Source organism: Hyalella azteca, unplaced genomic scaffold (assembly GCF_000764305.2).
Source record: "Hyalella azteca isolate HAZT.00-mixed unplaced genomic scaffold, Hazt_2.0.2 contig800, whole genome shotgun sequence".
Lineage (NCBI taxonomy): Eukaryota > Metazoa > Arthropoda > Malacostraca > Amphipoda > Hyalellidae > Hyalella > Hyalella azteca.
In genome coordinates, this window is record NW_025931136.1 from 25143 (window position 1) to 50525 (window position 25383).

At 38.6% G+C, this 25383-nt stretch overlaps 3 protein-coding genes across 3 annotated transcripts in view; all 3 read left to right on the top strand.

Annotated features, from left to right (window-relative positions):
- The window catches only part of LOC125178000 (trichohyalin-like), a 4780-nt gene extending 3774 nt beyond the window's left edge, over positions 1–1006 (top strand). Inside the window, exon 2 of the mRNA XM_047880826.1 lies at positions 4–1006. Within this exon, the coding sequence (XP_047736782.1) occupies positions 4–972 (969 nt within the window). The 3' untranslated portion in view covers positions 973–1006. The remainder of the gene's footprint in view (positions 1–3) is intronic.
- A 3154-nt stretch (positions 1007–4160) lies between these two features.
- Positions 4161–25383, top strand: LOC125177997 (putative heat shock 70 kDa protein 7). The gene is made up of 2 exons (XM_047880816.1): positions 4161–4239; positions 22507–25383. Exon 2 carries the CDS (start codon positions 22511–22513, stop codon positions 24509–24511), a length of 2001 nt encoding a protein of 666 aa, XP_047736772.1. The 5' UTR covers positions 4161–4239; positions 22507–22510; the 3' UTR covers positions 24512–25383.
- On the top strand, positions 8435–9829 carry LOC125178001 (putative heat shock 70 kDa protein 7). The gene is made up of 3 exons (XM_047880827.1): positions 8435–8442; positions 8814–9477; positions 9800–9829. Exons 1-3 carry the CDS (start codon positions 8435–8437, stop codon positions 9827–9829), a joined length of 702 nt encoding a protein of 233 aa, XP_047736783.1.

Here is a 25383-nt window from a genome sequence, read left to right on the forward strand (position 1 = left end):
AAGGAAAAGAAGCCTGAAGTTGTGAACGTGGAACCTGAAATGAAGGAAAAGAAGCCTGAAGTTGTGAATGTGGAGCCTGAAATAAAGGAAAAGAAGCCTGAAGTTGTGAACGTGGAGCCTGAAATGAAGGAAAAGAAGCCTGAAGTTGTGAATGTGGAGCCTGAAATAAAGGAAAAGAAGCCTGAAGTTGTGAACGTGGAACCTGAAATGAAGGAAAAGAAGCCTGAAGTTGTGAACGTGGAGCCTGAAATGAAGGAAAAGAAGCCTGAAGTTGTGAACGCGGAGCCTGAAATGGATGGAAAGAAGCCTGAAGTTGTGAACGTGGAGCCTGAAATGAAGGAAAAGAAGCCTGAAGTTGCGAACGTGGAGCCTGAAATGAAGGAAAAGAAGCCTAAAGTTGCGAACGCGGAGCCTGAAATGAAGGAAAAGAAGCCTAAAGTTGTGAACGCGGAGCCTGAAATGAAGGAAAAGAAGCCTAAAGTTGTGAACGCGGAGCCTGAAATTAAGGAAAAGAAGCCTGAATTGGAAGGAAAAATGCCACAAAAGATCGAAGAAGGGTCCGGAGTTCTACAAGTGAACGAAAGTGTGATCGAAGTGGAGGAAGAAAAGCCTGAAATAAAAAGTGTAACTAGTAATTATGAAGACTTCCAGCTAACCGATGGCAAAAATATTAAAAGACAAACGTTCTTCCAGAATTCCAATACGAATTCCAATTCAAAATCATGGCCCGAATGTGGCAAAATCTCAGCTTATCCCATCACAACATGTCCCCAACATGTCGGCGGTTCGCACAACGTGTCCTCGACACGTTCAGGGCGTAAGGGGTGCCACCAACCTCCAGAAACTGTGGTCCGGTCAGCTGATGGGAGCGTGAAGTGTTGTAAGAACGTTAAAGATTCTATACTTAAAGTAGGTTCTCTTCAAAAGAAGCTCAAAGATGTCGGAGATAAGAGTACGTCGATATTTAGGTGATTTATCGATTAATATAGTTCATTGATTGAAAAATGCTAAATTGATGTACTTGATTGATTGAAAAATACTAAATTAACATAAATGATTGATTGAAAAATACTAAATTGATATACTTCATTGATTGAAACATACTAAATTGATATACTTTATTGATTGAAACATACTAAATTTATATACTTTATTGATTGAAACATACTAAATTGATATACTTTATTGATTGAAACATACTAAATTGATATACATCATTGATTGAAACATACTAAATTGATATACTTTATTGATTGAAAAATACTCTCGTCATCGTTTGACAATCGTCGCCTCTGACAAGGCACGCGTACTTTTAAAATATGTACATATTTGTACGAATGTCTGCTAATCTGTGTTCAGCTTCCTTTATGCCAATAGCTTACGTGAAAATTCCATTCGCTATCTCCGTTAGTGGTCGATTATGTAGCCTCTTACTATCGGGAACTCCATGTATTCCTGACTTTATCGTACGTTTTGCTGGGCCTAACTGGGTCAGGATGACCCACACAATGGTAGAAGGTGCATTGATATTAAGATAAAATGTAATTTATTTCTCAGCGTATATAAAGGTCCCTCGCCCATGATACACTAGATAAAGATCATGCACTAAAATTTAAAGATATATTTTCACCTTCATATGTCCCCTTTGGTCAAATTCACTGTACATATTCAAGTATATTCGGGTACTATGCTATATAAATACTCCTTACAATATACTTATTCTATTTATTATTCTATAATAATTTAATAATTGAAAGTACAAAATAGTGCTTGAGATGCCAGTGCGCACAGTGCTTATAGAACTGTGCGCTTTCTGCTGCGCACCGTTGGCATATACTTCATTTTTTGCATTTACCTTTCAAATTCAATAAACAAAATATTCAATGTGCAATACAGTGCATTGTTTTATATTGCATTACAATGTTTCATTTCTTGAATGGCGTTATGTTGACTCGTTATCATCGTGCTGATGATGAATATAATATCTTATTATGATGAAAATATGATATTGTTTTCATATGATGAAAATAATATCTTATTGTGGTGAAAATATGATATTGTTTTCATATGATGAAAAGAATATCATATTATGTTGACCAGGTGCTTACTATTGTGCCAAATAAATGCTATGGAATTTTCCGTGTCTCCTTACACCTTTAATTTTTGATTCTCTAATGCATTTGTGAGATTCTTAATTAATTTATTAATAACTATTAACTAAATATAATTATTATAAATGAAGTTGAGTTTCCTCCAAATCCGAGAAATATATTAATTATTTAATCAGTAGTTCATTAATCTCAGTTATGTGGCTAAATCGCTCATAAATCAGTTTAATTAATAACAGTTAGCTGTCACAAATAAAGTTTGTTCTCTCCCATATACGAGAAATATATTTATTTTATAGACGTGCAGCAACTGTCATAGTTTAAGGTATGACTTTTCGGTTGTTTATGAATTAGTTAATTAATAACTGCAGCAAATGAACTTGTATTATCACAAAACTCGAAAAAATGTTGATTTTACGCCCAAAAAGAGGCTAAAATAAAAATATATTTTGAAATACATTTTATTTATATACATCTATCTATTTGTATTGCAGATTCATTAGTTTTACTGAAATTTAACTAATTGTTTTTTCACACCAAATATTTTTTCCTTCTCTTTTTCCTAGGACATTTTCCAATATTATCCTATTTAAGGTTATAAACTTAACGATTATTTAATTCCTGTGAAAGTATTGCAAATTTTCCTATTTCTTGACGGTGAATTTTCATACATTTTCTCCTATAAGAAAGTTAACTTCACTTATAAATTATATTCATATATAATATATGACGCTGCATTATTTCCCGTGAGAATATAATTGACGTTGAGTTATTTATAAACTTTCATTTAGTTTATTAAGTATTAATTTAAGTATAAAATTTAGTGTGTTAAGTATTAGGTTTCATTCGCATTCATTTATTAGCTGGACATTTGGAATAAATCATTTGGTAAAATGACAATGAATCAGTTTCATGATCAATTATAATGATCATTAGGAAATATTTTGTATGAATTATTCCACGCTATTACTTGCATACAGCCACACAAGATGTATGCATTCTATACACATTCACTCTTTATACAAGCGTGTAATTTTTTAATGGGCCAGTCCATGCTATTATTTTAAATAGAGCCATACAATATGTATGTAATACATACACCGCACGTAATACATTCACATAGACTTTGTATTACATACACATATACTTTGGTGTGTGTGTATGTAATACATTCACATACACTTTGTATTAAAAAAAAAAGTTTGGAGCCATACTCGCCTCTCTCGGTATCATGAACACGATTGCCTTATTTCGCGTGGATTTGATGTTAGTGATATATTGAGGATTATATATCATTCATATATTACTTCATATATATTTACATAATACATCACCACCATGAATGCAAATAGCAAGACAAAAGTACCGTCGTATCGACACGCCCCCTCTTGTACACTATTTGTTGCACTCGCATATGGAGATATTTTAAATATCACATAAGATGCAATGTGATCATACAGAATATATATTATTGAGTAATTTGGTCCATTTATTTGCCAGTTACATGGAAGTATTATCGAAAACTTATTAATTTCCAGTAATTTTTACAGGACTCGTTCGATCGAACTCGTTCGGTACACGTTACGTCGACGTGCAATGGTATACGTGGAACGTGGCTCAGATAAATACATTCTTTTGAGCCTCGTATCTTTAAATGAATGAAATACAACTCCAAAATATGTAAAATATAATAATGGATAAGTGGAAATGAAAGTGGAACTTATATATAATTATTAGATTACTTTAAAACAGAATATGGTTGTGAAGGAGTAATGTGGCGGTACCTGGCATCGATACCAGCGCTGCACCAGGCATCACTCATACTATACTAGCGTTTGCTTTAAAAAATGTCAAAAAGAAGTAAAACTTCGTAAAGAAATATGACTATTTTAATTTAAAAATTATTGCTTTGTATGAAAATTTTTCTGGTATGAAAGTAAAAGTATAAACGGCTCATAGTAATCGATTTATAGAGCCATGTTTGCAGTCTAGCAACGCGCCGCGTTCTAGCGACAGCCTGCATCAGTGCCTTGTTGACGGCTGGCGTGAGAGGTGGGGTTGGTGTCAGCTCCTGCAAACAACAATAACAAGTATCTTCAGCCTTTGGAGTAAGCAATTTTCATTGGAAAACGTAAGTTATTTTACTTTTAATTCATTTATTCTATCATATTCTTAATTGTTATTCGTATACATACTTTTTAACGAGATAATCCACACCCATTTCGCTATCGTTGCCATCGATGTAGTTATCACTTACCATCATACTATGCTGGCGAATATTACATCATTTTTACAACGCATACTCATTGCATTAACCTGCATCACTATTCTATTCACCATCACGAGTACAGCGACGATGGTGAGCAATAATGTATCCCTGATGTGAATTGATAATTAAAATTTGATTATTATGTTTATTGAAATTTTAAACATTAATTTATTTACCTGCAAGGCTGCAATAACTATTAATTATCTTAGCACTACGATTATCTTCATTTAGGCGGGGAATCAAGCGACAGTGATAAATAAACAGATATATACATAACATTTTGTATTAAAATAGCTGAAGATGGGCCATATCTTTATATATAACTTGACTTATATTTTGTATATAACATGTAACCGAGCATTATTTATTTTGAATATTTGAACTATACTTTCTACAAGCCAACCATGAAGATTAGTACTTATCTTCTGCCTCCAGTTTTACAATGCCGATAGTAATAGAGAAAATATTTTATTTAATATATGACTGATAACATGACGTTAAATTTGCGACGTAACGTGTGCTTAGTGTTACGATGTAACGTGTGCTTAGTGTTACGATGTAACGTGTGCTTAGTGTTACGACGTAACGTGTGCTTAGTGTTACGATGTAACGTGTGCTTAGTGTTACGACGTAACGTGTGCTTAGTTTTACGACGTAACGTGTGCTTAGTGTTACGACGTAACGTGTGCTTAGTGTTACGACGTATCGTATCTGCTGCGATAGTGGGATAAATGCTAAAGTTCGAAATATAATAATTATTCCTTTTTGAATTTGTTGAAGTTTAGAACATATTTTCATAGTAACTCAGTGAGTGATGACGAGGTTGGAGTTTATATTTTTTTTTATTTAGTGATGAAAATGTTGAAGTTGAAAATATTCTTGCAATTTACAAGATTGCCTGAAAACTGATTCTTTTAATGGTTATTCATGATTTAATTTCCAGTTAGTACAATATCTTTTACTTTATATGTATATGCAAATTCTTTGCACTGCCTTATTTTAGATCATTTTCATGGGACGCATTACGCAAGACGTTTCTGTGGCAGCGAATTTTTCAAATTCTGTTACTAAAAAATTAATGTTACTGCAAATGAAGCACGAGAGCGTAAATAAATAACTTAGCATTAAAATGTATCTCAGTCTTGGGATGAAAAAATTATCTCGGTAAAAACTTGGTGGAATGGATTTTAGGAATGTTTTATTAGTAAAAGAATGTACATACTACCCATATATAACTCTACCTATTTTGCCCTCGCACTACCCTTTACTCTTCATATTATCTCTTCACACTATCCTTCACTCTCCGTATTATCCCTTCACACTATCCTTCACTCTCCGTATTTTTCCTCGCACTAGCCTTCACTCCATATTATCCCTTCACACTATCCTTCACTCTCCGTATCTCTCCCTCACACTACCCTTCACTCTCCGTATTTCTCCCTCACACTACCCTTCACTCTCCGTATTTCTCCCTCACACCACCCTTCACTCTCCGCATTTCTCCCTCACACTACCCTTCACTCTCCGTACTTTCCCCTCACACTACCCTTCACTCTCCGTACTTTCCCCTCACACTACCCTTCACTCTCCGTATTTCCCCTTCACACTACACTCTCTGTTGCGTATGATGGTGTCTGGTATATCTCACCATGTGGTATAATTCATACAAAATTTACCTTGCATTTCTTCATAATTTTATCGCCAGCTCATAATCACCAGAGCCTTCAATATGAGTGATGGTTCCAAACTAGTGGTAAATAAAGTTAATGGTGGTAAAGTTACCCTTACTGGGGTAACTTTCTATTTTTTAGGGTAAAAGATTGGTACAGACTTTTTGAAGCATTTAGTTACGCATATCAACGCTAGTACGTAACATTTTTGGCGGTGACGTGCTTATTTTGGCATTTAAAATAACAAAAAAAAAATAATTCACATGATGTTGTGGTGTGTTTGTATACGTCTCGGATAAATTCATGGCCGGACTCGTGACAGATCTCCAAATTCAGTGACTAAGGAATATCTCCCAAAGTAATGAACGCAGCTCGATAAAACTTGGTGCACGTATTCATTAGAACCCAACGGTGATGTTTAGCTCGCGACATTTTTTTAATTTTGCATTCGCTCGCGAGTTATACGGATATACGGAGAAACGACCGGCATTTCTCAGGCCGATTGTTAAACTTGAATTGACCAAGATCCGTGTACGTAGAGCCGTATAACTCACAAACGAAGGCAAAATCGAAAAAATTGTCTCGAGTTAAATATCAACGTTTGGAGGTTAGGTATTCATATACGAAGTTTCGTTCAAATCTGTTCAGTATTTTAGGAGAATTTTTTGCTCACTGCGAATTTAAGCACGTATTGCTGTTTAAATCACGAATGAGGTGAAAATGGAAAAAAATTCGCGAGCGAAGGCAAAATTAAAAAAAAATTGTCACGAGCTAAACATCACCGTTGAATAGTTAGGAATGTATATTAAAAATTTCGTTCAAATCTGTTCATTAGTTTGGAAGAAAAGTCTTGCTCACTGCAAATTCCGGCACGTATCGTCATACAACTCACGAATGAAGGTGAAATTAAAAAAAATTCACGAGCTAAACATCACCGTTAGGTCCTAATGAATACGTGTACCAAGTTTTATCGAGCTTAGTTCAATACTTTGGGCTATATGCCTTGCTCCCAGATAAAGAGTCCGGCCGTGAATCCGGCCGCAAGTCTGGCAGTAAATTTGTCCGAGACTTTTCTTTGTATGATGTTGCTGTGAACGAATTTCCAAAAGATAATTACGTTGACGCGGATCTACTTTTGGCCGCGCTGTTTCTTTTCAGTCGCCGCACTTCTGCGACTGTGACTGAACACAAGTAGTTAGTATACAAACTCGTCTTTCTTTGGATGTACTGATCATTATCTGGGCTCTGATTGCTTTTCTAGATTCGTGTTCACTGTAAATTTATGATGCTTTGTTAATCCGTAAATAGTTCTGATCATCTTTCAACGTTTCAACCTGATATCTAACATACTGTGAGTTTGTTATACATGCACATCTCAAGTTATTCTTTTATGCAAGTTTTATTAAAGACCAGAGAGTATTTCTTATTAATGATTTTCTTATTAATTTTCTCGATGCTGCGAACTAGGCTTTTTGCGGCTATTGTATGTACTATTGTCATTCCAAAATTTCAATTTCAAGCGTTGTAAAACACTTTATTTACTTGATAATGAATATGGATTATTCGAAACGTCGTTAAGTCAAATAAAAATGTCATTTGGAAACCTTATATTCGAACTTTCAAATCCCGCAAAAAGCCTAGTTCGCAGCATCGAGAAAATTGATAAGAAAATCATTAATAAGAAATACTCTCTGGTCTTCAATAAAACTTGCATAAAAGAAAAACTTCTGCCTAACTATACAAATCTCAAGTTATATGCACTTCTCGATTGCTGAAATACAATTTTTAGCCCCCTAACACTTTTACTTACTTCGTTATCCTCGTATCTTTAGGGTCCGCAGGCAGAGACTCGTAAGAACGTTTATGTAGTATATTTGTCCCGCTCCATTGTGCCCGACACGCAAGTATACGATCCACAAATTCCCGGAAGGGGGGGGGGTGTTTACTCTATCTTACACATTCAAAACAGTCTCAACGTCAATATGATAATTTCAATTGCAATTCACAGCTTGTGTTATATATTTATCGAGGAGTCTTTTCCTCTATGATTTCGTTTTGTATATCAACTGAATTTGCGACATTGTTGCCAGATGATCTTCACAATAACAACATTCAATTTCATTGTCAAAAATCTCCATTCGAAAAATGGAAACTAAATCCCGTAAATTATTAAGCTTGAAGGTTTTCTTGCGACTGTCAATTGGTATAGATTCTCCAGGTTAAAGTTCTAACCTGAACCAGTGTTGAAATTAATCGTTCTCCTCTCGTGCCACATAATGCCCCGATTTTACTGCTCTACCGAGTGTGCCCTTCTTCCCACCTGCGGTGAAACTTGCCAGATTTTTTTAATCTCATTAATCTTGTTTCCTCCAAGTCGTATAGTATTAATGCCAGGGTTGGCAGTGATTAAATCAAAATGATTAAATCATGTGATTAAATCACTTGATTTTTTTATGAAAAAATCATGATTTTTTTGATTTTTTCGATTTTTTTGATTTTTTGATTTTTTCATATATTTAAATATATTGAGTGGCAGTGTTTAATTTATATTAAGGTATTGTTATTCATATTTTAGTATAAATGTACTATAAATGACAAATTGGTATATAAACTTGTTGCCTTTAGTGTGTATTAGGTTCCAACAAATTGAATGTTTTTGGTGCATCAAGTGTGCAATACATTGTATGTAGCTAGCAGCTTAGCTAATTCTTACAAGGCTATAAGTAGTCTTTAACTATTTGACTATTTGTTATATATTGNGGCCAGCATCGGGCTGGACCTGGGCGCAGGCAAGTGCTGTGTTGCCAGCGTGCGCGCTGGAGCGGTGACGGTGTTGCCAAACGCTCACGGCGACAAGACCACTCCGAGTTTTGTTGCCTTCACCGACTCCCGCAGCCTCGTGGGCAGCGATGCCAGGGACCAGGCGGCGCTCAACGCCACCAACACCGTCTACGGCATCAAGACCGTCCTCGGCAGGAGCTTTAACAAGAATCATATTCATGACAAATTTATAAGGAATTTCCTTCCTAAATTTTCGATGACCGAGAAAGGCTCACTCTTCGAGGTGGAGTACAGAAATAAGAAGTTGACGTTACATGCGGAAGAAATTACTGCCTTACTAATCGCCAAGATGAAATCAGTGGCAGAGGATAATTTAGAAAGTCTGGTCACGAACGCCGTCATTTCCGTCCCTGTACATTTCAGCAACTCGCAGCGACAAGCCACTCTCGATGCGGCCCGCATCACCGGCCTTAAGAATGTCACGCTGATCAACTCGACCACCGCCGCCGCCATCGCTTACTGGGACCAGCACCCCAGCGAAAAGGATTGCGTCGCTATCGTCGATATTGGTGCCAGTTCACAAAGCCTTGCCATAGTTTCCATTGAGAATGGGACTGTTAAAGTTCTTGAAGCTTATGGAGGTTCAACGGTAAGTGGAAACTGTATCGACTTCTGCATGATGCAAGCCGTTGTCACCAAGTTTCAAGAAAAACACGGAAAACGTTTCGAAGCGTCCCCTAGAGCCTTGGTGAGACTGAGGACCGCCACGGAGAAGTTAAAGTTCAATCTGACGCTTCTTACCTCTTCTGCATTACAAGTGGACTCCTTATCACACGGTATCGACTTTACAACTACATTTACCAGGCGAGAAATGGAAGAGTCTTGCAAGAGCCAGTTTGAAATCCTCGAAAATGTGTTGCGTCGATGGGCAAAATCCAAAAATTGGGTTAACGTTCGGACCGTTGTTTTAGTGGGAGGCTCAACGCGTATTCCTGCTGTAGAAAGCAAAATTGCCATAACATTAGGGAAACCTCTGGATCACTCGTTGAACAAAGACGAGGCGGTTGCCTGTGGCGCTGCCCTCCGAGCTAACGAGTTGTGCTGCTCAACGCCACGCGAGGTGGAAGAGGTGTTGTCCAGGCGCATCTATTTTGAGGCGGGTGCTGAGTCAGGGAAAATTGTTGAAACTGGAGCAAGAATTCCGGACGAGTTCAATTACCAAACTTCAAATGACATCTGGAAACACATATACGATAAAGGGATGAGCCTTTATGAAAATATATCAGAGATTGATGACAAAAGAGTTGAAACCTTCGTACTGACGACAATAGGAGCAGGACAGCTCGGCCGTTCACCTCCTTCGGGAGGACTTCTATTTACGATCGATGAAAGCGGAATTGTTAAAGTTGAACTAATTTCTAGCGGCGAAACGAGCGATTTTCCTATTAGGGGGCTATTATCGGACAAGAAACGCGCACAAACTTGTTTGGGTAATCATAAGGTGTTCCTGGATGATGAAGCAAAATTGAAAGAAAATGAAAATGCCATCAACGATCTTGAAACTTTCTGCCTCGACCAACAGGAAATGCTCGGCGAGAAGTTCGGACATGATTCTGCTGCCTTCAAGTTGTGTGAAGAGATTTTGACTTGGCTTGAAAATACACCGGAGGCAACGAAGCAAGAATGCGATCAGAAAAGAATGGACTTGGTTAACAAAATAAATTCAGTATTTACCAGCAAGGATCTGCCACCTGAATCCACTAAACAAGAGTCATGCCAAGTAGATCGTACAGATACTTTTCCAAGCAAGCCAGCACTTCCACAACCGCCTACTAAAGACCGGGGACGCCTGACTAGTTTGACTGATATCAATAATGGAAATAAAGAAAATCATCAGCTAAACGAACCAACACTATATTCGCATGGGTGTAGTCAACCGCTTCGTTCTGCTCCGACTCAAGTAATAGTTCCCGTACATGGAAATGCCAAAGCACTTCAGGTAGTACCTTTTAACAATGCAGATCGGTCGACGTATACAAGATCAGATTACATGCCACCCGCACAGTCGCGAACTTTGAGCGAGACGACATTTATTAATTGTAATGCCGGCTCATCAACAAACAAAAATTCATTTCGGCAAACGGGACCATTCTGTGAAAAAATCTTTAGTGGACAAAGTTACAGTGAAACTTATTTCGACGAAAGGGATCCCCGGAACCAACTCTATCGTCGTTCCGAAAACTTTCCACGTGATTCTAACCCTTCCCTTCCTCCGATCACTTCAGTTAGAAATGACATGGGCGTAAATCGAGCAAATCATTATAAAGTTGCGACTAAACGTAAACAGCAGCAAAATACCCCAGTTATTGGAAATAAAAACAAGACTACAGTCACGAAAAAAGTGCTACATCAACAATCAAAGGAACAATACGAAGGCGATTTCGGGCAAGGTCGGCACACTGCAAAACGGAAAGCTCAACGAGATGCCAAGAAATTAAATGCCAATCAAACTTTCGTAGATCTCGACAAGTTGAGTGATGGCGAAAGCAATGATGCCAGCTTGAATATTAATAAGGAGCTAAGTTTGTGGCGGCGAGGGGTCGACACCTTGAGAGGTTGGTTCTCCCCAAAAAAACGTAATGTGGATCATCATGTTTAGCCGTTATTCCCAGTGTTAAAAATTCTTGTCACAGTGTTGTGTTGTTAGAAATTTGGTCGTAGTCAATTATAATTGCCACTTACGCTGCTCAAAAAACACTTACACATTTGTAATCGTCTTGCACGAGAGAATGGTTTACGAAGCACCATGGTTGAATGAATATTATAAGATTTCTAGGTTTATCGTACCGTAAATATAAATTCTTTCTTTCTAAAATGAGTAAATAAATTCTTAGCCTTGATCGTCATTTCACACTTAACGTTAAGCGACTTCTACCATTATCGGAGAGTTCTTTTATTGTATTCGTGACACCTCAGGTGAACTACTTAGAAAAAAAAACGAAATATATTAAGTAAGAATATTTCACTCAGTAAAATGAGGTCAAGAGATGGTAATAAGGTCATTCGTTTCCATTTTCTACCGCATATTGACAGCGTCATATCTTAAACTTGAGCAAAACGGCCCCTCAGAAGGCCTTCTGCGCATGTCCTATGCAATCGCGCGTTCCTAAAGGTGTATTTCCTGCATGCGCCCCACAACAGAGCTCGATCTTTAGGGAAGAGTTAGAATGATGATTGGCTCATGTATTAAATATTCTTACTGTTATTATTATATCTGATATGTAGTTATGTAGGCGTATGTATAGACTCTACATTACCATCGTGTCTTGAGAATTTTTTTCCTTTGTTTGGTGCAAAAATTTAAACCCATTCACAGTGTTCAATTCTCTGTGAATTGAACACAGCTAATGATGTGTGGTCCCATGAGCGCTAGATTCTTTTATTATGAATTTCTCGTGTAAGAAAAAAATTAAAGATTTGTATAAAAATTTAATTCAATTTACGATTAATAATAATCAGCAACTGTAACGATCCAATGCGAAGCAAATGCTTTTACTTTCATTTCCAACAACCCATAATCTGATAACCCATATTGAGGGAGACGTGCTCACCTTTTAATACGGACGTTGTTAAATAGCGCCTGGTGTGCCACTACTTGTCCCGAAAAACTTTGTTATCATTATTGTGCATGTGAATAATATTGATAAACCTCGTCATTAATGCGACCCAAAAAATATTTGTTGAGCTAAGTTTCGTTAGTAGGCTGCGCCAAGATGGTTCTGGAGACCCATGATCTAAGGCTACGGCCAGACTAGCAGCGTTCACGCTGATGCATGCTGACGCTCGCTGGAGGTGCGATATTATATGTATGTATTTCTATTAGAGAGGCCACACTAGACACGTACAGGCAGTAGCTTCGTTAAGCAGACGCGCGCTGCAAAGCGCGTCGAAAAATCCATATTATACTAGACATAAGCGCGTTCCTGCAGTGCCCTCTAAGCTGCTGAGAGCTGTGGCCTCCAGAAAATTGGATTAGAGTAACGAAGCCTCAGTATCGAAAACATTGCAGAATAAGTGCGGGATTGGATGGTTTGTGCAAAATTGGTGGATGTCAATTAGTTAGGGAGGCATCTTCATTCGCCTAACTGAATTTATGAAGTAGCAATAGGCCTAACTGAATTTACAGACTGAGCTTATTTCAGAAAATTTCCGCTAGCTATTTCAAGACATATTTTAACTCCAATTCCAAAGAAATTCTGAGACTACTGAGCATGGTGAACAACTATGGTACGTATAAATTCGCGATTGAAAACCGTCTTTGATGAACGTCCCACTTACCCACGATCCGAGTATGTGAAAAATATGACACAACTCCATGCAGGATATCCATTCTATTCCTGACATATCTAATTCCCGAACGCCTAATATTTTGATCGATTTTTACTAACTAGAACATTGCATTGCTCTCGTCAATTTATTCTGCTGCTATCTGCTCTCGCCCGAAGCGATCGGATGTACATGTACTCTATATATGAAGGTAAAAAAATATCTAAAATCAAAAGCGAGTTTATTTGAATTATTTTTCATTCCAAAAAGTTGCACATGCCCATGAAATCTGTCTATTAAGGTTAGGCTGGCAACGTATGCATCGCATATAACCTTTCAAAGTACCCATCTAATCTGATTCAAATGGATTCCAAATTGATAAAACCAAGCATATATGTGATTTAGAAATTTATCTACTATTTCTCTATAAAACCTCTATCAAATAGAACGGCTGTCAATCTCTTGCTGAAATTCATATATACGCACTGACTGGCCGTATGCTGAGCGGTTCAGCGTTTACTGTGACCACTACCTATACGCACAGCGCGGCGCTGCTTTGCTTGAAGTGTCAGCCTGCGTCAGCGTCAAAGCTTCTAGTCTGGCCGCAGCCTTAGGGTACGCACACAGTGAAAGCAGGTTGCCAGCGTGCTGGTTACCTGCTCAGGCTGGCGCCTGAAACCTTAGAATACAGACGCCTACTGGTACAGGTTTTCACTGTGAACACTTACATTATTATCCTATGTTCATTCTTGTGGCAGGTTGGAGCAGGTTGCCCGCGCGGGCAAACCTGCTTTCACTGAGTACGTACCTTTAAGCTGGGTTTACGCCATACTGCCGGGCCAGTGCCAGTTAGGGTCAAGGCCAATATTCTATAATGAATTGCCATAGAAGCCTTTACGCCATGGGCATGGCAGGTGCCTTGCACGGCTGGTGTGAATTCTTCTAAAGAATTGTATTTATTAATATTGGACTGGGCCAGGATTGCCAGACGGTCTTTTTGCCAGCAAATTCCACGATTTAGTCTTTCAATTGCGTTGCCCAGCTAAAATTTATAATATGGGTAATTCCTATTTAAGTTTAAAAAACTGCAAAAAAAGAAATGGAATTTTTACACCGGAATCTACAAATATTCTAGTGTATATTGAGTTACAGGCGTTTTTGGCCTTTTTTTGTTAGCGGACTTGGCCGTTTCTTAGGCCATTTGGCAACCCTGGACGGGACCGTGACTGGCTTATGCCTGACACGCGCCAGGCAGTATATGGCGTGGACTCGGCCTATAAGAGTTTACAAACCAATGCTGCAACTTTTCTGCTGTTCTCTGTTTGTTTCCTTGATGAACATCATTATGAATACCATTGTTTTTTTGTATGAATAAACTTATAATCGATAAATAGCGTGTAATTAACTATGCATTTTCAAATAATATTTCAGCTGCTTGTTTTGCAGACCGAACACGTCGTCGTTCGCGAATTTTCTACAAAAAAATGCTTGAATATAAACTGGCAAGCGATCTGTATGCTTTATTGTCGAATTATTTTACCTGGTAGCTATTTCGTTATTTCAAACTAATTAACTAGTTTGTACAGAAAGCATCCAGCAAATACAATCAAAGGAAAATTGAGTAAAAAATTTCAGTGACTTGCTCATTGTATGTTTGGAAATATTTTGACCATAAATTTGTATCACTTAGTTATAAAGATGACCTCGCACAAATGACGGCCCATATTGTCAATGCATTCGATTTCTAAAGTTCCGTTCAACTCGTTGAAGCATATTGACGGGTATGTTGGCAATAGCTTGGCGCATGTTGCTCTTCAAATGAGGTAAGGTCCTTGGACAGTCATTTTAAACAATAATTGATTCAAGAAAACCCACCCCCGATAAAAAATAACTTGGAGCCAAATCGGGAGATCGGGCCGGATTTTCGAACAGGAACTCGACATGAGGTACGAATACGGAACCGAGTACGGAATGCTCGATGAGAATAGTGATACTGGAAGGGCCATTAGAAAAGTACGCCTCGACAGCAAACGCACGCTGCTCGCTTGTTCAATGCATAGTAGCAACTGACTCGGCGAGACACAATACGTCATGCATGATCTTGTCTTCCATATGAAATAATCCCCGCCTTTTTCCTACAACTTCTGGCTGCTTGGCGCGAACTAAAAATACAGAAAGTTTCCGTGAATCACACTGTGCGTACGTATATACCAAGCTATGATTTCCATCAAAAATTGCTAAACGTCGATCTAAAGAAAAATGTAATACCAGGCAACGATCTGCAGCATTGCGTCGCCTGTTGCTACAGCATCGCGCTCGTTGTCCATAGATATGGGTAAGTTATTAAACGGAGAATGTTATTCTTTCAATGCCGAATCGATTATTTTATTCGATAATAACAATGAAATAGCAGTTGCATATTAATAGGTTCTCTAGGCTGGACATATGGATCCATGTTTGCACTCCTGCAAGGTGTTGTGCTGATACGATACCTCATATAGCCTGTTAGCCTCAATAAGTCTCTAGTTAATGACTGAGCATTGAGGTTGTGATTCAGTCAGGTGCTGCTGATATACTATATAACCAAAACGTTACATTCGTTCTCTCCAAATTGAAATTATTCTACTGTTAAACGTAAGAAAGTTTTTACAATTTATTCCGGGTGTAAAATATTTATTCTGATAAAGCAGGTGAAAGATATGTTCGCGAGTGCAGTAATATATTCAACTAATATTTTTAACATTTTATCCGGATGGTGAGCTTTTATCCATTTTATCCGTATCGCTGATGATGATGATGAAATATATTCAGTAATGCGGATCATTAAGGCAATGTAAATCGATCAGTGTTCTTCAGCAAGGTAATTAATTTGCTCAACTGTGAACACCGGGTGCCGCTCTGTCACTGATAAGGCGATGCATTTCACGTCTTACCAATCTTGCCATTCTTTACATACCAAACGCTGAAGTGGAGAATAAGACAAGTGTCACTTGATTTTATGTTCTTTTTAAATCTTGCAACGCAATCTTAGTGCAAAGCAACTGACCTCATCCGTTTACATCGACAAAATTTATGTGCTAAGTTGAAGTTAATGAGTTCGACCTCACACTTCGACTGTAGTATTGATCTTATATAGCAGCCCCATGACACCTGGTGCTCACAATAAACTGGATGCCACCATAGCTTTGAGGAGACACCGTTTTGAGGCTGTATGAGTTGAAAAAATTTCTTTTAAATCTGTCTGGTTTGTTAAGCCGAATAACAACACTCCTCGTTCGAGTGTTCCATGGAACAATGGAACTTCTGAATCTAATAATAATAGTGCAAGCGGTACTGCTCAAAATATACGACAGCGAAAAACGTCGAATATTCAAAAGAGAAAGCCAGTATCCCTTGCAGGTAAAACAATGCCTGAAAAATCTAAGCATATTTTCCAGCCTGATTTTGGTCGAGGTCGGCCCTCAGCGAAGAGGTGCAAAGAAACGAGAAGAAATTAAATGCTATAGATCCGTCCACTCCCGTGATGACGATGCTTCAGGAGTGAGAACAAACCTAGAATGTTGTGGCCATATTTGAACGCCTCGATTCGAGTGATTAGTTCTCTAATCCCTCTAATTAAGAATACCAAATTTGAATTCTTATTCTGTTTAGCTGCAAATCTTTCAGTTTACATTGCTATATTAATTGCTGTCGACACCTCTTATCAGCATATAAATCAGATAGCCGATTATGGTTTTCTATCGCCCAGACTAAAATATCTTTAGAGAACATATTCTGCGATAATAATATTATTGTTTGTATGCTTATTATACACAAACAGGATTTTCTCTGCTGAGAAAATTGAATTCGATCCTATCGTTAACTCAGGCGACGCTCCAAACTTGTAGACCCGAATGTTATATATATATATATAGTGGTCTACGTATCGTCGCAGATTCATTATGTCAAAACGAGACATTAGATATTTTACCTTACTTCAGTAAATGATGTCACCCCATAATAGGTTATATTGTCCAAATAGTGACATGCTTTCTTATATACACACAGAATAAGCAAAAAACGGATGTAGCTCTGATACTTCCGTTTGCCCGCCAAATTGAGTTAGGATGACCCACAGTGTGGGGGAAATTGCATCGCTGTTCAGACAAAATTATTTCTCTGGGTGCTCTGTTCATGATGTCGCGTATTGCATACAAAACAAATTCATGTGAAAATCTGTAAGATGAAATTGAGACGCGTAAATGCCGTTGTTTATTACTGTTTTTTCGGAAAAACTAACTATTGCGTGCGTCATATTCTCTCATTGTATCTATAATATCTTTACCGACATTAAAATATGCCAAACGCACTTATAGTTTCCTTCCTTAACGTGCAAGGAATTAACAAAATTATTACATTTAAATATTTTCAACGTCATTGCTCCAGTTGATGTATTTACATGCTAGCTTGTAACGTATTGAAAAACGTTTCTATAAAACATTCCTAGAGAGGTCATTGAATGTCCTGCGAAAAACCAATCTGGACCGCTCGGTCCAACACCCCTGCCCACGAATGGGCATTTAACTCGTAATGTAACTACCACCTCAATTGTGAACATATCGAGTGAGTTTCTGCAACTTAAATTGTGTTGTTCCTACTTTGATAAATAATTCATTAGATCTCAATTATAGCTATTATCTGAAGCGTGGTAGACATTTCTACCAACCTAAAACATTTTGGTGGATGAGGTTGCCAGCGTTGGGGGTTGGTTGGGGGGATGTTGGATGGGGGGAGAGGGCAGATGTGCACCCCGCAGTCGAGCGCGGGGGTTGAACGATCTTCAGGAACCCCATCAAGAAAACCTTTGATTTCATCCGCAATGCCTTGTTTTTAAAAATAAAAATTGTAGATGTAATCACGACTGCAAAATTCATGGGCATTTCCAACTATTTTTAATGTTCCCGTCGCTTGCAGTAGGGATTCTCACAATTTGAGCGACAATCCTGATACGAAAAAATATTTCCTCATCGAATCCACCAAACATTCCCTACTACATGAGAAATTACATTTATTTAATTCATCACGATGTTTCGCTGATTAAAGGCTAACGATTGTCAACTGATTCACGCCTACACTTGTCCCAGGGGGGGGGGAGGAAGNGGGGGGGGGGGGGGGGGGGGGGGCGCAAAGTTCGGTGTAAGACAAAGTGAGCTCGGTGTAAGACGAACTTTGGTGTGCCTCTGAGTATCCCGCGTCACATTAATACTTAAATATCTTACGTTTTAATCTTGGAAAATGTTCTTTTGTTTGCCATACATGAAGTTTTTTTCGTAAATCTAATCAGTTATTGGGCTAATTAAGCTTCGCCACAATGTTTGACACAAGTCAGGCACCCTATCGAGAACCACACAGCAGGAACACGTTGGTTCACCGCATGTGCAGCAGTTCATCTTATTCTTTGCTGTCACCGTAATTTTTGATAATCTAATACTAAATTTTACAGCTTTTTAAATAAATATGTCATCTCCAGGTGGTGTATTTTTTCTGTGTATTACTTTAAAATGACTTTAAATTAATGAACTGGTTAGAAAAACTAACCAAATTTCTAAATTGTTGCCAATCCATTTCCTATGAGCCCTACCTACTAACAAGACGTTTTACTGGATTTTAATGGAAATCTGGCAAATCATGAATTTTTCTTTCACGCCTTACTCATGTTATACTACATAATTGCACGTTATAATCGAACTACGTTCAGGTACATGTATGCGATCCTACATGGATTACGAAAATTAACCTTATGCCGGCAGTAACATGGGTTCTAGATATATCGTAAGGCTTTTTATAGTCAATGTAGCAGAGAGGTGCGGGTTCGATCCCAGCTCTGTGCGCCAGTTTCTGGACATAATCGGCGACTATATAGGCCGGGCGTTTAAGCAAAGCAAAAATTGAAGCAGCGAGTTGCGTGTTCGAGACAGCAATAAGTTGTGAATACTCTGCGATGATAAAAATCGGCGACAGGCCTAACCACGGCCCAATGAACGCCGAAACCGCAATTACAATATTACAATTACTACAGTGTAGTGACTTGGAGGTGCTACAGAGTTTTCCTCAATTGGTGCTTATATGGGGGCTCGCAAGGCTCACTTCTATAGTAGCTTTTATGACAACTTTACGTTATCTTCTTATCGGATGTCATGACGAATGCAAGGAATCCTGCTAAGCTTATCTGCAAGATAAATGAACAAAGATCGTACGTCTTGGTAATAGTGTTCTTTAATGTAAATATGTCGTAGGCACATATTTCATCTTCACTTTCATTACTTAGTGGAAGTAAAGATATGGAAGAGCAATATAAAATAACTTGAACAAAATATGTCGTGTATATATAGGCACTTATTTCATCTTCACTTTCATTACCTAGTGGAAGTATCGACTGATACGGAAGATGACGGTAAAATAACTTGAGTAAAGTGATTGTTTTACGTACTACAGATGAAGTTATGGGACAACATACCAGGAATGGAATCTCAGCATGCTATCTTTGATAGGAAAAGCGTTTAAACTATGAACACGTTTGAATTGTGAAAATAATTAGCTTAGATGAAAAATGAAGAAACTTTATGTTTGGGACGTCGTGTTGAGTTACCTACACATAAAATAGGACTTGCACGTTGAAATTATCTGTAAGTTGGTTTCATCCTTTGAAAATTCAAGTAATATCATATTTCAATTTGAAATGCATGTTGCAGCACGAAGATGACGATGTTTCTACGGTTAACTCAAAACGTTGAAATGACATTAATTGATACTAGAGCTAATAGTGTTAGTTTACGAAGTATATAGAAATTTAAGTGGCTCTAAATGTACTCAACATTTTACCACAAGTTGCAACATCGGAAATTTGCAGTCGAGTGCGGAAAGAAGTCTTTACTTTAATTTACACTCATCCGGCAACGGTGGTCGCCTCACCGAAATTATAACGCTGGACTCAATTCTTACGCCTCTGACCACTCGTCTTACGTGGTAAATAGTTCATTTTTCAAGCGTTTATACTGATAAAGCTCATGCTGTTCCTCTGGCATGTAAAAGTATCTCGTACTTTTTAGCTAAAAGAATATCTTCGGAGCCTCGTAAGTTTACAATAGAATTTGTGAAAAAGATGTTGATAATTATATGAGAATTGTAATTATATTTTATATTTTATTATCTCTCAATATCAACATGCTATGATATATATAAATTGATCTTGATATAAAAATTATAGCATGAATTATATTATGCTTTATTTTATCTTATCAACATGCTACACCAAACTGTGGTTTGCAGCAGAATTGCTATTAAATTAGCGAAATAAAATGTCGATCAAGATAAAAATTGTGGTGATACCTGGCATTGATCTAGGCATCATCACTCGCATGTCATTAACGGCTTCGCGTATGTAGTCGCAATGATGTATTTAAGTTCGTAAGGTAATTAATATAGGTCATTGAGTAATGGATGTTATTTTTCCAATGTAAAATCGATTATTTTGTTCGATAATATTGATGGAATAACAGTAACATGTTTATAGGTTCTCTTGGGTGGACATATACATCCATGTTCGTAGCCTTGCAAGGTATCATGGCGATGCGATAGCCTTTATCAGTGTCTTACTAATGACTGAACATTGAGGTTGTGAATCGGTCACCTGCGGCAGATCTTTACCCAAACGTAACGTACGGTCCTTCCAAACTACAATTCTACTATTGAACGTAAATTTTTTTTATTATTTCATTCCTGGAAAAAATTTATTCTAAGCAGGTGAGAGATATTGTCGCGAGTGTATTTTTATTTTTCTTTTATTTTAACGAATATGTTTTCATTTTTCCCGGATGGTGAGAGTTGTATCGATCAGGCGTAACATCGCTGATGATGATGATGAAAATTCTACAGTAATGTGCATCACTGGCAATGAAAATCGATCAGTGTTTTAAGGTCATTAATTGGCTCAACTATTAACACCGGGTGCCGCTGTGTCACTGATAAGGCGATGCATTGCACGTTATCATGCCACTCTGTACTGTACACTGTATTGTACGCTGTACTGTACACTGTAGTGTACACTGTATATTGTACGCTGTACTGTTGTACACTGTACTGTACTCTGTACTGTACGCTGTACTGTACACTGTACTGTACACTGTACTGTACACTGTACTGTACACTGTACTGTACACTGTATTGTACGCTGTACTGTACACTGTACTGTACACTGCCCTGTACACTGTTCTGTACACTGTAGTGTACACTGCCCTGTACACTGTATACTGCAATAACAAAAGAACATGACGAGCGTCAAATTGTGCTAAGCTCTTTTCAAATCTTATTACCTTCCATTCCACTATCACAACGCAATTGACTTGTGTAGGTGTTTACTTTGATATATTACCACTCTAAATAGGGGATCCACCCCAGGCTCTCAGTTGTCATCATTGGGATAATAACGTTTCATTTGATCCTTAGTGCGAACAGTATTTAACAATACATGAACTTGGGTCGCTAGTTAAGACTCCTGGCAAGAAATAACGAAATTAAAATGAATAAACGATGATAACAGTCTGATCACTAATGTATATATGTATACAGACCAAAATATAATGATCAATATATACAAGACCTTATTAGAAAATATGTACAAATTGAGCAATTAATAAATCACAAAACATAAAACGGGCAAAATATGAACAAATATGAAGTGACACTACATAAACATACACACCTTGCAAGTGTGGGTTCTGGGACAGCAATGGTTGCGCGTAAAACCTATTCTCCGGATCTAACCTACCAATTTCTCTGGGATGAAAATTGCTAATAAGTAAATACCTAAATAATATTGGTAAGAAAATTAATAAGAGACGAATGCTTACTACCACAAGTCACCACAAGTCACGTGTATTATTGATCATTTGACAGCTTAGCACCTTCTGGTCTTATCCCGCTAGATACATCCATTGCTTTAACGTTATGAGGATATAGGAGATGAACAACATTTCGTATGAATCATTTTTGTTAGTAATGGTTTCAATTTTATTCTTGGATGTTAGCAACGGTATTTCAACGAATTTTTGTTTTTCATTTCATTTATTTGTTTCGCTTCTGGTGTCGTTTTTACTGAACACCAACTTGGATTGCAACTTCCTCAGGCTGAAGGAATTTTATCCATTCATCAGACATGACGACCACGAGCGATCCTATTTGCTTTCAATTATGGAAAAGTACCGAGTGTCTGTTTTGCACCTGCGGTACGACTAATAGTGCTTTCTAATAGCTCAATTTTCTGATTTGATTTCCCTCCGAACCGTTTAATATTAATGCTGATACATGTCCGCAGGAAGATGTCGGGCGAGGCCAGCATCGGGCTGGACCTGGGCGCAGGCAAGTGCTGTGTTGCCAGCGTGCGCGCTGGAGCGGTGACGGTGTTGCCAAACGCTCACGGCGACAAGACCACTCCGAGTTTTGTTGCCTTCACCGACTCCCGCAGCCTCGTGGGCAGCGATGCCAGGGACCAGGCGGCGCTCAATCCAGAGAACACTTTTTATGGCGTCAAGACCGTCCTTGGCCGAAACTTCAGCAGGACTATGAAAGGAGAGCCGTGTCATTCAAATGGTACAACAATTCCTAACCAAACTTCAAAACTAATACGCCCTTTGGATGAAGAGGACCTAACTGTACTTCCATACCTTCCCGCATTCTCCACAACCGAGGACGACTCACTAATCTTCAAAGTTGAGTACAGGAAAGAGAACGTGAAGCTGCGCCCTGAACAAATAACGGCTTTGCTAATCGCTAAGATGAAGTCTGAAGCAGAAAGTCACTTGGGCAGCGAGGTCACAAACGCAGTGATTTCTGTTCCAGTAAATTTCAGCAACGCGCAGCGACAAGCCACTCTTGATGCGGCCCGCATCGCTGGCCTTAAGAATGTCACGCTGATCAACTCGACCACCGCCGTCGCCATCGCTTACTGGGATTATCACCCCAAAGAAGATGATTGCGTTGCTGTAGTAGATTTCGGTGCCAGTTCTCTGAGCCTTGCAGTGGTGTCCATTGATCAGAATGCGGTAAAAGTTAAGGAAGCTTTTGGGTGCTCCACTGTCAGTGGGAACTTCTTTGACTTGTGCATGATGAAAGCCGTCATCAATAAGTTTGAAGATGAACACATGTACACTTTCACAGAGTCGGCTAAACATTTAATGAGGTTTAGGGCCGCCACTGAGAAATTGAAACACGATCTGACTCTCCTTCCTTCTTCTGTGATACAAGCAGACACAATATTTAACGATGTCGACTTCACGTGTCTAATTACTAGGCAGGAAATGGAAGATGTGTGTCTGAAGCAGCTTGGAAATCTCAGGGGTGCATTGGATCGATTGGCCAACAATAATGATTGGGCTAAAGTCCGAACAGTTGTGATGGTGGGAGGTTCAACGCGTATCCCTGCTGTTGAAAAGTTGATTGCCAAAACATTAAGAAAACCTCTGGATCACTCGCTTAACAAAGACGAGGCGGTTGCCTGTGGCGCTGCCCTCCGAGCTGCCGAGCTGGGCTGCTCAACGCCACGCGAGGTGGAGGAGGTGTTGCCCAGACGCGTCTGGTACAAGGCAGGTTCGGAATCGGGAACTATAATTGATTTTGATGCACCCATTCCAGGTAATTTCAATTTTGCAATTCCTGTCGATATCTGGAAGAAATTAAATGATTCTGGGTTGACCTTGTATGAGAATGTACGAGTGTTTATGGGAAACGGGATTGATACCTCAGAACTGACAATAACTCGGTTAAGACCTCCTGGTTTTCCAGCGTCATCGGGCACACTTCTATTTACGATTGATGAAAGCGGAGTCTTCCAAATTACACTACTTTCGAGTGAAGATAAATGGAATATTCAGACTCGGGGGCTATCATCTGATGCACATAAAATGAAAGCTTGCAAGGCTCGTCACAAAATGTTTCTAGACGACGAAAGGAGATGGAAAGAAAATGAAAACGTCATAAACGAAATTGGAACTCTCTGCCTCGATTTACGGGAAAAGTTTAGACAGGAATTCGGCCAGGAATCTGCTGCATTCAAGGCATGTGATGAATTCTTACGTTGGCTTGAAAATGAACCAAAGGCCACTAAGCAAGAGTGCAACCAGAAGAAATTAGAATTGGACAGGCAAGTAAGTGAGAAGGTAATGACACCTGTGCACACTAATGGCGAGGCGCTCTCACCACAGACTGCTGTCGGACAACGTCAACATAAACAGTCAGATACATTTTCTGGAGACGCACAGAAGGAGCGGTCATCCTATCCTAAGGAGACATCGTGGTGGTCGCAATGTTGCTGCTGTTCCTAGAAATATTCTGACATAACGGGCTCCCCTCCACTCAAATGAACTACGCTTAACTCAAAAGCCCACTTAGAGTCATAGATCGTCCAGGACTACTCAATTCAAAATCATGGATCGTAGAAGATCCGCTCATCGACATCAATGCTAGTGTGCTGTGACACGTGCTGTGGAAATTTTTCTCACTGGGCGAGTAATTAAGAATAAGCGCTTTACTCGATTCACAACAGCCCTATTTACGGGCATGTACACTGAGATAAATGCGAGGGCCTTGTCCAAATAGCCTCATTTTCTCTTATGTGTGGGTCAATCTGACTCAGTTTGGCCTGTATCCGTGTTACGTCCGCTCACTGCTTGTGCTTACAATATAGTTAGAAAGTGTGTCAATATTTGGACACAATGACCCATACGTCTACTGAGTGTACTCGGTAATGTTGACATGAGAACATGTATTGGGAAAACTTCCCCCCACATCGTCATTCTTGATATATTTTATAAATACAGCGCATGCATGCAACAAATATTTTTTATCAGTGCCCTTGAGCTGACGCAGAAATAAAACTGGAGGAATTTTCAGCACCTAATTCTGGTACGGGCGTCAGATGAGGCCTGGCGAGCTGCTGCGTCGTCCGCATTTCATTCATGCTTCATTATTTTTTAAGTGTAGATTCAATAAAATGTAAGGGTGGAAACTAAAAACCTCTTTTCCTTCAATGCATACAATATTTTCGTGAAATGGTCGAGTTCAACACAGTGCTCGATATTATGATAAACCAAGTTTTTCTTCTTTAGGTAACATTTGCTGGTACGAGTTTCAGTTCTGATTTTATTAAATGCTGTATCTTGATATATTATAAAATGTTGTGTGAGTTTTTTTTTCA

Excerpts from the sequence above, each read along its gene's own strand:
- LOC125177997 (XM_047880816.1), top strand. The coding sequence starts at position 22,511 with ATGTCGGGCGAGGCCAGCATCGGGCTGGACCTGGGCGCAGGCAAGTGC.
- LOC125178001 (XM_047880827.1), top strand. Across the intron at positions 9,478-9,799 it reads AAGCTTATGGAGGTTCAACG|TGGGAGGCTCAACGCGTATT; the intron begins GTAAGTGGAAAC and ends CCGTTGTTTTAG.